Genomic DNA, 14323 nt, shown 5'->3' on the forward strand with positions numbered 1-14323 from the left:
AGTTCAACCCTGCAGTCTTGCAGCAGTGGAACTGTTTAATTTGTTAGCTAAAATAAGTTGCTTTTATTTGGCCCCTGGAAATGTAGCTCAGACCTTACTCAGACCAGACCCCAACATTTACATCCATAGGTTCTGCCCTGGCAGTCACTTTTACTAATGATCGGTGTACCTCCACCTACCTCTATTATTTCACTGTGTAAAAATTAAATGAAAACAAACTAAGTAGACATCAATTCTATTTATAAAAATATAAAATGTAAAACTATAAACTGCACATTTCAACCTAAGCAATCCCTCTGTGTTGACATTAAGCAATTGTTATGCAATTTATGAACAGCATCAGCTTCCTCAGTAAGCTTTTTTATTTCTACTAGGACGATGTGACCTTGAACTGCATTGACAACTGATATCGATTTCCACTGTGTCTGTCCCTGTATTTGTGCAGTCTGGTCTTGTTTAAGAGACATAATGGTGCCACTGAGAGAGACTGTTAGTGATGCTATCAAGACTGTGCAACCCGGTAACTGGTCCATTTGGTGGCATGGGTGGAATGAAATGTACTGGAAAATGACAACTGTGTAGTGTGACCATGTTTGTATTTTATGTAATAGTGGTCGACCGATAAATAAGTTTGGGGGGTGGGGGGCATGTTATCAGTATTATATATTGGCCATTGGCCGCTCTGCTCTCAAAAAGAAAAATGAAAAAGAAAATAAATTTTCGGCATTGGCCATTGAAAAATCCACATCGGTCAACCACTAGTATGTAATGTGTCAACAACACATTGGTGGTTATCCAAGAAGCACTTAGCACTTGCTGGACTGAGTTTTGAAGACTATTACCCAATAATGCCGTAAGATAACATCGGCAGAGTTAGTGTATTTTAAGTCGGCAACTAACTATTATTAGAAATTTCCCGATCCAATACTAAGTATAGGTACCAGCACAGATCCAGGCATATTTCACAGGATCAATATTGGCCAGAATAAAGCTGATCCAGAGCTGACCCTTAAAATTTTCTGTTGATTGACTAATTGATTAACTAATTGTTGTTGCTCTACTGTATTCAAATCTGCTAAATACTAAGATACTGTTAAGTTTCAAATATTAACATACATCTATAATTACAATATTTTGAAACTGTTGCATTAAACTCATGGCTGATCATGCGTAACGTGTTGTTTACAATGTATTGCTCTGCTACATTTGTTCTGTTCATACTGGTTCAAAAGTGGTTAAGCCAAATTTACAGCACTCTGCACCAGAGCTGAGAATGCTGGTGCAGCAAAGGGAAATAAGTCGTTTTTTCATCACCCATACACATTATGATTCCATTACAGTTAGTTTCAGTTCACTTGGTTAGTAAAGGTTTACGTCCCACTCTGCTGTGTCCTGCATTACTGGAAAAAAATATTCCTAAACTACTGTACTCTCTTTTTGCTAACCTGACCTGGCAGGTGCAGCTTAGCTGTCGGTAGGTTTGAGAATTTTCCTGGCGGGCCACTCTGTTTTTCTCCCAGCTTAGACACTATAGAGCTTAGACAGATATTCAACAGGCCATCTTAGCTGCCTTGACACTGCTGGTGCAAGCTGTGACAATAGCAAGACCTGTTTCCTTCACACCTGCAAAGTCTGATGTTGTCTGTTTACAAGTGATCAAATACATTAAAGCACCTTATGGGTAAAGCTTGAAATGTATGAAAAATGTGTTGAGTACTTCTGAACAGTGAAAACTGGCTCCACTCCATAATAATTAACCCATCGGTCCACAGTGGCAACCTGGACAACACAAACAGAGCCCTAAAAATAAGAACCAATAGGTTTGTATTTATCAATTCATTTTGAAATACTCATTCACTAATCACAAATTTCAAATTTTTTGTAGCCAAGAAGTGTGGCGTCTACATTGAAGGTCAAAAGAACTAACTAATGATTCACATTTGTTTCATTACAAGCCTCACTTCAAACCTGGCAATGAACTACTGGGTCATTTGACAGACAATGAAACACAAATTTTTGATTCATATACAGCCAGGTACCTGCATCCCACAAAAAGAAGCCACTTAAGAAAGCCTCCATTTTTCAGAATCCTTTCAAAAGAAATTAATCAAAACACTGACCCTGTGTTGGAGAAACTTATTGTGTTTCACTGTGGGAGATGATGGAACTACCTGAGTCAATTTGAAATCCCACCTTGACAAATGAAAAACAACATCAAGGATGGTTAGAACAGCACACAGCTACACACTTCTCAATAGTAAGCAAGTATGACATTGACCCTAAGACCTCTGTAGTTGTACGGCCTTTATATAGAGCATGCTCACTCTCTGCAGTGAGTCTACCACTGGGACATTTTCCTGTTATACTAAATGGTGTTCAGCTTATAACAGATACACTATATCCCAAGGCCTCCAATTGCTACCATTTGTTTAAGGACTGCACCTCTATTATCAACACAAACTCAAGCTCGGTACAGGCAGAGAAGTCTGCTATTCACTGCAACAATCAACTCGAGAGCCCATCACTGTCATAATGACGAGCTCAGCTGGGAGGATGCCAACGACTGCTCCAGCCAGTTCTGTTGAATGCCACTTAATAAGGAAAATGATTTTATTCCTCCCCCAGCAACAACATAAGTATCCACACTCCAGGGCCTGCTCGCCATCCATCATCCTTGAATGGTGATAAGTGATTTCCTGCTATTCCCAGCCACAAAGCAAGAGCACAGTAAGGCACCAGTCAAGGATGATTATCTAGCCATGCCACTTAAAATCATCATACAATGGGGCACATCCCTCAGGCTTACTGAGTTTCACTGAGAATGACAGATGAATCACTGATGATGATTGAAAGTGCAGAAAAAAAGGCAGAGTGACAAGAGGGGTGAGTTAGTGAGAATGGATCCAACTGATTATGTGTCACAGTCAAATACAACAGTGGTCAGCATACTCATATGTGAGAAGGAGGGTGATCTTATTTTCCTTGTTGGTTACATCAGAGCAAACAAGCCACCGACTCTTGTAAAGGAAATATTTCTAGGACATTTTTATTGACCTGGAGCCTACTTTATAGTACGTTTTTGTTGAAGTCATGCTGCATTCATGCAATACCATGCATGGGAAAATGAGAAAAACATCCTATTATACAGTACATGGGAGCATTCTCATATTATTCCAAAATGATTATCCCCATTGCTAGCCTCATAACCACACCATATACACAGGCAAAATTTTCACATTATAATAGGGATTCGTTAATCCACGGAGGCATTCAATGTGTCACACTCTGTAATGACAATTGGCCACTTTTACTATCGTCGTTCTTCATTTGTTGTGCAGGACGGCATGAGTTACAATTATATTGTCTGTAGGTAGTGCTCAGCTCACTCACAGGTACAACACCTTGTGCATTCATAAATCCTAGCCCATAATATAATGTATGCCTTCTTAGAAACTGAAGTAAAGAAAAAGCCCTGTGATCAGGGTTTGCTCTAGATCATGATAAATATTGTGTGTGGAGTGTGATGTTAGTTTAATAGTTTGTAGATTTTCATTTCAGTTTATGAGGACAAAGCAGTCAAACCTCTCTCATAAAAATTACATTCCTGTCTGTACAACAACACTACAAACACAGATACATTTTATAGGAAACATATTTTGACTATTGAATTATAGTCCGATGCAATCCATTTTGTTGAATGAATGATCCACTGTATTTTCCTACAGAAAATTCTCTCTTAACCAAGAGCTGTGAACGTCTACACATAACCATAATAAAACTGTAAATAATGCTACAGTCAAAAAACCTGACATTGTGGTAGAAAATCAGATATTCTGGCAGAAAAAAAATCCATTGGCTGGGAACATTCTACTGGTATGTAAATATAATTATTTATCTGGTGCATAAGCTGTATGATAAAAAATACAGTCTGACAACTCAGAAGCCTACTGTTTTTGTGCAGAAAGGAGACATGTATGTGTGACAATCCAGGAGGCTCTTGAACATGTGTATTACCTCAAGGAGAATATTGTTTACATTCATGCAAAAAAAAAAAAGTACAAAATTTTGGTACTGTCGACTATAGTCATTCTGCGATTCTTTGCTATTAGCCACAAAAAGTCATACAGTTGTGTGCCCACTTTTCCCCATGGTATTGAAAACTGTATTGACAAATTTGCTCGGGGTCCAGCATGTTTAGCGTGAAACTTGCCAGGACTGCCATAGTGAATGCAAAGTCCAAACGAAGCATGGGAGTGTGATGATATAGGGCTGCATGAGTGCAAAAGGTGACATTTACAGATGGCACCATGAATGAGCACCTTTCCTCTACTCACGCTTGATGCATGCATATGACGCCATTGTATGCAGGGCTCGACGCTGACACAAACACAAGTTTATACTAACAGTTTAGAAAGCTTGTGCATGAATACTAATCTAACAGCATGTCAAATCAAAATAACAGCAGTATCTACCTGAGGAAAATGTCACAAAAACCTGTGATCTTAGTTTCCAGCATTAATTTGCATCACTGTCTGGTATGGCAGCACTACTGCTGTGGACCGCAAGCGCCTGCAGAGAGTGGTAAAGACTGCGGAGAAGATCACCAAGACTACACTGCCCTCTCTGCAGAGCATCTACTGCCACAAAGTCAGAGGAAAAGCTGCCTCCATCCTCACGGACCCCACCCACCCCCAGCATGGGCTGTTCACACCCCTTCCCTCAGGCCGGAGGTTCAAAAGTGTGAAGACTGAAAAACTCTTTATTTCCAACTGCCATTAGACTCCTAAACAGCTGAAGGAGTTTATAATCAGGACTTACTTCATGCAATTCCACCTGTACTGTTTACATTCCAAGTTTGCACACGCATAACTACACACTCACTCCCCCCTATTCCAGATCCAGCTCTGATGTAGCATAATCTGTCTCCACTTGCTGTTTTTAAACACCTTTAGACTTTGTGTACTATTTATCTACCTTATATTTCACCTTGCAATGTTTGGTATTCATTGTGGAAAGCAAAGTAAGAATTTCATTGTACAGGGAAACACGTTTCCTCACTTTGCACAATAAACACTTTGAGTCTTGAATTTCTTCTTGATTTCAGATTTGACTTGAATATGTGTTTTATATTTGGCTCAATAGCGATTATTGTGGTGATTTTCATTGCAACAGTACAGCTAAACGCAGTAGACAGCTGCTTCAGAGTTGATCATGACCAATAAGAGGTTTGGAGTTTGGAAGGGGGTTCCTGCTCAGGCCTGTGGGGGGTGACCACTACTGGGCTTTTTGGAAAAGAGACCTTACAGAGACAGGAGCATAGATAGACCATTTTAGACAGAGGGTGAAGAGAGCCGCTAAAAAGATGCACAAAATGAGGAAAATGTACTTTAAGAATGTAAGCATGTAAACATTTTCTAGTAGGCCTCAGAAATAAAAAATATGAACCTCAAAATGAGCATGTCCCTTTTATCTCATACTGACCCAACTTGTGGCGTTACAGTAACACTAAGTCTGTCATCTGAGAAGAAGAAAAGTAACATCTGGCCTTTTCATTTATAGAGTAGGAAAAAGGAAAACTTACTGATTGATCCGCTGAATGGGAAGTTGAAGTAAATCCTCAAGCGTATGGTTGTTGAACTCTGGTCGGGTTTCCTGTAGTCTCTTAAAACGTCTGAATGCCTTGTTTTTCTTTAGTTGGATCTAAGACAGCAGTCAAGACATTTAGAATATTTAGAAGACAGTTTTGCAAAGGTGCAATAAGGGTTATCCTGGGCTGTTCAGTATTTTAGGATTATATAGCAGGAAAATAAAAATTAATTAATCACCCTCCTTATCATCTTAGATGTGACCTAAAGCTCAAAAAATTAGGTGTACGTATGTTCTAATACTTCTAGCAACTCGGTTTATACAAGTCTCACAAACTCTCGCTTGCAAAACTTTTTTTCTAACTAAATTAAGTCTTACGTGATATTTTAAGGATTTCCTCCAGGCGGTTGCGCATTCATGTGAGCCTGCCTGATATCCACCGGTGACACCTTAAATATATATAACGTTGTTTACCTACAGTATCTATGGAGGAGAAAATCAAATTATTTAATGCTGTTGCAGGTGGTTGTGCCATCCAATGTTGATACAACACCGGCAGCAAGAGGTGGGTGCATTCAGGACTTGTCCTCTCATTTTTAGGAAGAAGCTCTCTGGTTTTATCATTCTGAAATAATTACAGACTATTTGGAGTTATGATGGGTGCAAGGCTAATCTAGAGGTTCCCAAAAATTCAACATTAAATGGCTGGAAATGAGAATGCCATGGGCTCTTTAAGAGAATATTTTCTTGTTCCCAACCAGAATTCTTCTGAAACCTTGGGCCACAAAAATACAAAAACAACACTACACAACCCCTACCTCACTGGTCAACTGTCGTCAATAACCATAGTCATAACAAAGTCCCTTAAGCGCTGGGGGAGCCTGTGCTGGTGCTGAGAGCACTCTAATGGCTCCTGAGGCTGGTGGAGAGGGATCTGGAGCTCATGGTTGGCCCCTGTTGTCCGACTGTCCCCCCCCTCTGGGGAAGCCAAGGTGGCGTATATAGGGCTGTGACCAACCATGTGTCTCTCTCCCTGTGAAGCACCACGCGGTTCCACTTACTCAGTAGCACCCTGTACACCACGTTCAGTAGTCTTTTCAATACAGTACAGGTTCCACTTCACTGGTTCGCTGACTGTGGAGACAAACACTTCTTCCGTCCAGGGCTATACACCCACAACAGCACACCAGGAACAAAATTTTCTAGTGAGCTGCAAGCATCCCGGTCCCACATCTGGCGAGGACCCTCATCCATCAGTGCTCCCACATGGTCCTGCTGCCAGGGAGCATGCAAGCGCTGGGTCAGCCCCCTACAGGCTGCACGGGATCCCCCACCTCTGCTGGAAGGGGAACAGCTTGTGGGGCTGCTGCCTGTCATGTGGCAGTGTCCCAGCCTCAGCACATTGACCACGCAGGCGCTCCTCTTGTACAAGCCCTCACTGGCTCACCTGGCTCCATGCTGTGGTCTGGTCAAAGCTGTAGTGCTGGCGCTTCGGTATGGCTCCTCTGTCCTGCCTTGCAGGCTGGAGGAGGCTCCTTCAGCCGTCTCATTATGGCAGGCTCTTGCTGAGAGCGGGATGGAAGGCAATCTTGATGAGGCTACCAGGACATCTGCTCTGGTTTGAAGCGTCACTCCTTCCAGTTTGATCTCCCAGAGTGATGTCATCACCTCTGCAGATCCCACTTCTGACCAATGTAACATCAGCTGGGTTGAAGAAGATGCTGTACAACAAAATGGTCTTTTCTGTGCTCAGGCAAGCCCCTCTTTATTACCACACAGCTAAGACATATCCATATGGCTTAGCTGAATACATATGCACACCGCACTTTTCAGATTTTTATTTGTAAAAAATCTAGAACACCACGTATCATTTTCCTTCTGCTTCACAATTATGCGATACTTTGTGTTGGCCTATCACATAACATCCCAATAAAATACATTTAAGTTTGGTTATAACATGACAAAATGTGGAAAAGTTCAAGGGGTATGAATACTTTTGCAAGGAACTGTAGCTCACTGTGATAACAGGACCACAGTCACTCCCCCCATATGTTGTTCACAACAGTGCCAACATGTAACTTCCAGAAATCCACAAATTGTGTAGTGTGATACAATCATTATTCATCTAGAGCTCAAATTACAAACACTTAAAGTGGCCATGGCCATTTAATGTTTAATCTTGGATATCTCTAGATTAGCTTTGCACCCCTCATAACTCCAAATAGTCTGTAATTATTGCAGAATGATAAAACCAGAGAGCCTCTTCCTAAAAATGAGAGGATAGGATGAGAGGATTTTCTTTTAAACTTACCCTTTAAACCTACCCACGAAATAGTGGAAACTTCACTCCCTTTCAAGTAGCTCCAAGGTTGGTAAATCTAACCGGTGGTCGCTGCGTCTTCCCCCGCACAACCACATACGGTCCCAAAGCAGCAGAAATTAATTCCACAGGTAGCATAGCACTGACGATAACATCATGGATCCTTAATCCACTCGTTAACCCACATCACATCGCATGCAATCACAGACACACTAGACTCAAGCTGTCAAAACAAACAGGTACTGTGCCCTGAGGGAATCCAGTGTTGATCAGCTGATCAACCGGCTGCTTGTAGGTTAGACCCGGTCAGGTAAAACAATGAGTCCCTGTACAGGAACATACCTGGTCATGCAGTAACCTCAGCCCCAGTATTTTTCGACACATCCTCTGGTCACATGCAACCGCAGGAGGTAAAACATATCCAGAAAAGTGCATGCAGTCAAAAAATTTTGCTTTTACAGTGTCACCGGTGGAAGTCAGGCAAGCTCACATGAACACGCAACCGCCTGGAGATTATGACCATTCAAGAAAATCCTTAAACTATCACGTAATACTTAATTTTGTTAGAAAAAAGTCTCATGAGCCAGAGTATGCAAGATTTGTATGATCCATGTTGCATCTGCATAGAAGTATTAGAACATACGTACACCTAATTTTAGCTTTAGGTCACATCTAAGAAGTTATAACATTGCAGATAAGTCAAAAAAAGGATAAGCATGCAGTGGGCTCTTTAACCTATTCATCAAGCTGTCAAGTTCTGCTGTGTCATACAGTACATATATTGAAGTGTTACCATAGCAATACTCTGATCACTAACACAGGTGGAACTGACTGTGTCAGCAACAAAGATTCCAGTAACCACATACGCATCTGTTAATGTCCAATAGCTGAGGAATACATTGACCTGTTTCTCTACAGAGTTACTAAAATCTAATATAATCAAATCTAATGTAATAACCAGCTTGTGAAATGCTCACAAGTGTGATGAGAGCCTGACACTAAGGTGTGATGGTCATGTGGAAATACTGTGTTCTTACCCCAAGTGCTTTGCTGGCATTATAGATGTTGTCCACATACACGTTGTAGTGTTGCAGATGTGGACAAAACTCATCAAAGCCTTGGCCAAAGTAGCCATTCTCCAAATGAACCAGCAGAGATCTGGAAAAAAAATGAAACAACATTTAGATATAATTAAATATAAAAACATCATGCTAGGACTGAACAACTTATAATTTTAAATTAAAAATCACAATTTGAAAGAGTGCAATTTTCAAGTCTAAAGAGCTGACATTTTAATTATAAGCTTACATAAAAGGGTTTGTCTTAAGTTGTAGGAGATGAAAGCTTTAGGCCTGCTATAATGGCAACTGGCAACTCAGCCAGAGTTAATGTTAATGCAGTGAGCTGGCCAAACAACAAAAAATAAACTCACTGCTATTGTCTGGTTAATAAGCTTCATGGATGCCACTATCTTCACTCAGTGCAAACCTTTCATCAAAGAAACTAGGATTTTAAAACTGTAAAATATGAGAAGTAGTGAATATATCTTTTGTCTTTTGCTGTTAAAAAGCTAAAAAAAAAACAAAACAAAAAAAACAAGCCAAGTTATAATTTTAAGTCTAATTTGAGAGGTCACAGTCTGGAAAGCTAGAGACCCAGTAGAGCTAGAGACTCTCAGCTATATTAATTCTGTTATGAAACATAATGGTTCTAAACTCAGTTTGTGATTATTATAATTTACAAAATGATGATTCTGTTTCCAATATACATGATGCTGCCATACATATTTATATTTGAATATTGAGTAAAGTTGCTTATCCTGGAAGTACACAATAAGCAAGTGCATTATTTTAATCGGACTGTATTCATGTAGAAACAATGTGCATTTCTGTGTATGCTTGGTAAAAATGTATCTTGTTTGAAACCAGTAAGACCATAACCGCAGTCCAAAAAAAAAAAAAAAAATGACACTACTATGTCACCACTAGTCTGAAAAAATGCTGTTATTTTTTCCTCTTAAATTTGGTTTTTCATTTTCTCTGACTTATACTGTTGGCCGTCTACATTAAACAGCCAAAATTACAAAACCTTTGGTGAATGTATGCTAAACTGCTTATTATAAAAACAAATTCAAGGTTTCAGTTTGTTCTGAACACTTTTACAACACTGACATTGTGAAAGTTGATCAACTGAGCCAGCATCAGTGCATGCCAACAAAGTAGAGGCTGCAGGGACTGTAATGCCAACTACTAAAGTGTCTGGAAGAGTGTTTCTGTTGTTGTGGCAGAAGGAATAAAAGCAGTTTCTCTCACAGCCAATGGCTGCTTCATCAGCTTGCAGCTATTGATATTAACCACACAGCAACATTATGTCTAATCCCGGGTTCACATTTGTACAGTACAATCCTGAAACAGAGCTTAGAAGTAACACTAGTGCTGTGGGAGAATAACACCTCTGGTGGTTAATTTTAGGCTTCCTGCATAAATATGTAATGTAGCTACTAGTATGCTACTATTTATTGACATGATAGGAGTAAAATTTTAACTGCAACAGCAACAATCAGCAGCTAGAAATGCAACGTTGCTCACTGAATGATTTCCATACTGAGCTTTGACCAGCTTTGCACCAGTCTTTCACCTAAATAATTTCTCTGATGTGATGTTTGCTCACACATCAATTTGACTGTGAACACAGAGTGAAGCTCGTGTATGGTGGTCCTGTGTACATATGCTCACTCTTCATGTTTTAAAGGCAGTTAGCAAGCAAAATATACATAAAAAGGTGATGTTTGTATCCCTGGAAGTAAAAAGCTGGGTGTGTCCCACATTGTCAAACATCATAGCTGCACTCCGTTACACTGTTTGGCTGTGAGAAGCTTTGCTTGTGTGAACTGATTAACGCAATGTGACTAGACCTGTGTTTTTACCCCGCCAATGTTTGTGAAACCAAAGTTACCCTATGTACCCTTCTCATGGCACATCACAATAGGATCTCTTTGTCATCATTTCACCAGCTATTAGATTTTATGGACATGGCGTCACTACTTCCCTCCACTATACAAATTTCGGCTCATGTCCCATCTGCTAACATGGAGGAGGTGGGATTTATGACCTATACTGCAACCAGCCAGCAGGGGCATCGAGGTAGCTTCACTTCCGGGAGCTGTCATGACGTCCATATTTTCTATAGTCAGTTGGTACACTACTGCACACAAAAGAGAGTAAAGATTTGTTAATAATATGGATATGGAGGTCCAGCATCAACTGACACAACTTCAGTATAAGAAAACCTTCACCCTAATGAAGGATATGATCCAGACTGGGTACAGAAAAGCCTTTTGGTTTTTATGATATGTTACAAATCCTTCTTTCAACCTGCATACCAATAGTTACAGTAAGTATTGACGATACATGCTGTGCTTGCGGATTAGCAAATTACATATAACAGCACAATCTCCTCACAACAAACTCTCTACCTCCCTCACTGCACTCTGCAGTCATTTCTCACTAATGTTCCTGAAAAAAAGGAATATAAAACAGAATTCCTGTTGACAGTTTGGAGTTTTTTGCCTAAATATTAATCTAACATTATGAAATAAATTGTGGTATTTACCTCAGAATAGTGTGAGAGAACCTAATCTTGGTTGCTGGTGTTAATTTCTTTCCAATTTTGGAAGAAACCTGCTGTTATTTTAGTTCTCAAGTAATTACTAAGGCAATACTCAGTAGAAGTGCAGTTAAACTCTATTAAGTTAAGTTTTAAACAGGCGTGAAAACTGATGCTGCCAAAATAGACAGTATGAGAAAAATATGTTTGATAAACATTTAAATGTATGTAAATATTTTCTAGACTCCTGAAATAAACATTCAAAACTGGAAATGTTTATAATATTGCCATTTTTATAACATTCGGCCTTAACATACCCAAGCTACAATTCATCAAGTCACTGTCACCAATCATCATTACTAAGTCACAACATCATCTTTAACTCCAAGATAGATATGGGAAAAGAAACTATTTCAATATGTATATCAATTTTTGGGCATCACAGCCCTTTGCATTTCAAAGCCCTGAAAGGGCTGCTCTGCATCAGTGTGAGAAAGGGGCTCAAATAAAGTGAAATCAGATCTGAAGCATCATTTTCAGGAAAGGCACACATCTTTGGAAAACCTGCAGAGTGTGAGTAAAGTTCAGAGGATCACTTCCCTATTAACAGAAGGTTTAGTACATAGTGTCAATTGAAGGTCTTTCCCTGTCGATGACATACAGTATTTACTAGGACCCAGATGGTGGGTCTACCTTCAGAGCACCCCGGATCACTTTGTAGTGAGAATACACCTGCTGAATTCAGGGGAAACGACTTGATCAAGGCAGAGGCAAAGCAGACATTAACCTTGTCAAGCTTTACAGTAACAGGGGTGCAATTGATTGGGGGCGGTGACACGTGTGAAGGGGCTTGTTATCCAAACTTAGAGGAAGTACCACACATGCATGCACACACTCTCTCTAATGATGCTCCCAGAGACTTCTGCTCGTACATGCTGTAAGAAAGAGCACTTTGCCGATGAAGTTGATTTAAATAGATTTTAATGAAGTTGCGCTCCAAGGTAGTCTCTGTTCATAATCAAGACATGCAGGAGCAGCAAGAGAGTTCTAACAAGGACAAAGGGTGGGAAAAGTGTGCTTCCAGATTTTTCTCCTCTCACTGCCAGAGGCTATTATGATAAATATGAAATTATAAGTTAAATTTGTTATACTTTTTTCATAGCAATTAAGTTGTTTAGCCATCAGCAGCATTATGGCAATAACATTAGCGTGTGTCTCATTAATCCACATCAACTCTGAGCAGTTGCAATAAGCACAATGGATACTACTTCAAACAAACAATTGGCAGAGGTGTCTATTTGACGAAGGCTTGAACAGAGGAATACTAAATGTCTTGCTGCTGTGTGAGCACCTGCTCACATTAAATTTCCAAATAATAAAAAAAATAAATATAACTACTACTCACTGATAAGAAATCTGGTAATAAACTGTACAGTGTGATTCATGATGTGTTGACACACAGTGACTCTTGTCACTCCATATCTCATCTCTGGGCTCCAGACTGAGAGTTGATCAATCACATTTTGCAACCAAATTTATTTAAGGTCTGGCTGATTTTTTCTAAGGTCGCACTGGGTGCAACTGCAAAGTACACAGCTCATGCACAAACAATGTTCTCAGTGTAAAAATAGTGGACAGATGTCACAATCTCAACGATACCGTTATCGCAACGTTTATCTGCAGGTCTGTCACTTGCCCATCGAGCCAGAGACTTCCAATCTATCAAATGTGTCAATCCACGACTCCAAGACACACCGTCATCCCTGGACCACATTATTACACTTTGAGCTTTTTTTTTTTTTTTTTACATGAAAACCATTTTTGACCACTACATTTCTGCTGTCAGTCAGCCTGGTGGAGACCGTACTGACAGACAGCTGTTATGACGAGAGATGCTGCACGGAGGTCGGAGTCAGTGTGGATTGAACAGATCGAACTTATAAATCACACAGACTCTCCACTCACATCTAGAGAAGTCCCAGTTTGAAGTTAGTAGTGGCTGAAACCCAATATCAGTCCTTCTTTAAGTAGTAGGCTACTAGTGACTTCAGCCCAAAAATGAGCTGGCACTAGCCAGGTGACAGAGAGCTGAACTGTGCATGAAGTCCCACACAGACATCACCAAAGAGCAGATATTCTTCTTCAGAAGATAAAATTGGGCTACAAATAAATCACATATGCAAACAGCAAGTATGCGTGCAATTCATCAGTTTATACTTCATTTTAAATATAATAGCCTAATCATCATCATGTTGACTACTAGGCTATAGAGAACTACTAATTTCATTATAAATAAAGTCTTTGGATGGTAAGGTATTTAAAATAATTTATGAAAAGCACAGATTATTTTGCATTACGTTGTAAAACAGAGGTGGTACCACCAGTATGAACTGTTAAGTCTGTAGCCCTGCATCTACATTACCAGTCAAAATTTTGGACATTACTTTCCTATTCAGTTCAATGGGAAAGTGTCCAAACCTTTAATGGGTAGTGCATCTCTCAGACTACACCTATCATTATTATTTTTAATTATACCCCATTTCAAATCCATTGCTGATCATATGATCCTTACTGAATCCACTGATATTTCTTTCAAGTTGCCAATTCCTGTTTGTCATGTTTGCTGTTTGGGATAACTGGGTTGCATCTTCTGCTGCAGCACCCTGATCTTCATCCATCAGTCCAAAGCATAATGAATGGCATGGCAAAACAGTATATTCACATATCCTTTTCTTATTTACCTCACCAAACAAACACTTTGTGCACACCATCACTTCTATCAGAGAACTGTGCAAAGCTGAAAACCAAGGA

At 39.8% G+C, this 14323-nt stretch overlaps 1 protein-coding gene across 2 annotated transcripts in view; it reads right to left on the minus strand.

Annotated features, from left to right (window-relative positions):
- The window catches only part of arhgef39 (Rho guanine nucleotide exchange factor (GEF) 39), a 65384-nt gene that overhangs the window by 30841 nt on the left and 20220 nt on the right, over positions 1 to 14323 (minus strand). For both annotated transcript variants that reach the window (XM_020608169.1, XM_020608168.1), the window contains exons 4-5: positions 8944 to 9064; positions 5582 to 5700 (exon numbers count right to left, since the gene is read on the minus strand). In XM_020608169.1, the coding sequence (XP_020463825.1) occupies positions 5582 to 5700; positions 8944 to 9064 (240 nt within the window). The remainder of the gene's footprint in view (positions 1 to 5581; positions 5701 to 8943; positions 9065 to 14323) is intronic.

Source organism: Monopterus albus, unplaced genomic scaffold (genome assembly GCF_001952655.1).
Source record: "Monopterus albus unplaced genomic scaffold, M_albus_1.0 scaffold92.1, whole genome shotgun sequence".
In the NCBI taxonomy this organism is placed as follows: Eukaryota; Metazoa; Chordata; class Actinopteri; order Synbranchiformes; family Synbranchidae; genus Monopterus; species Monopterus albus.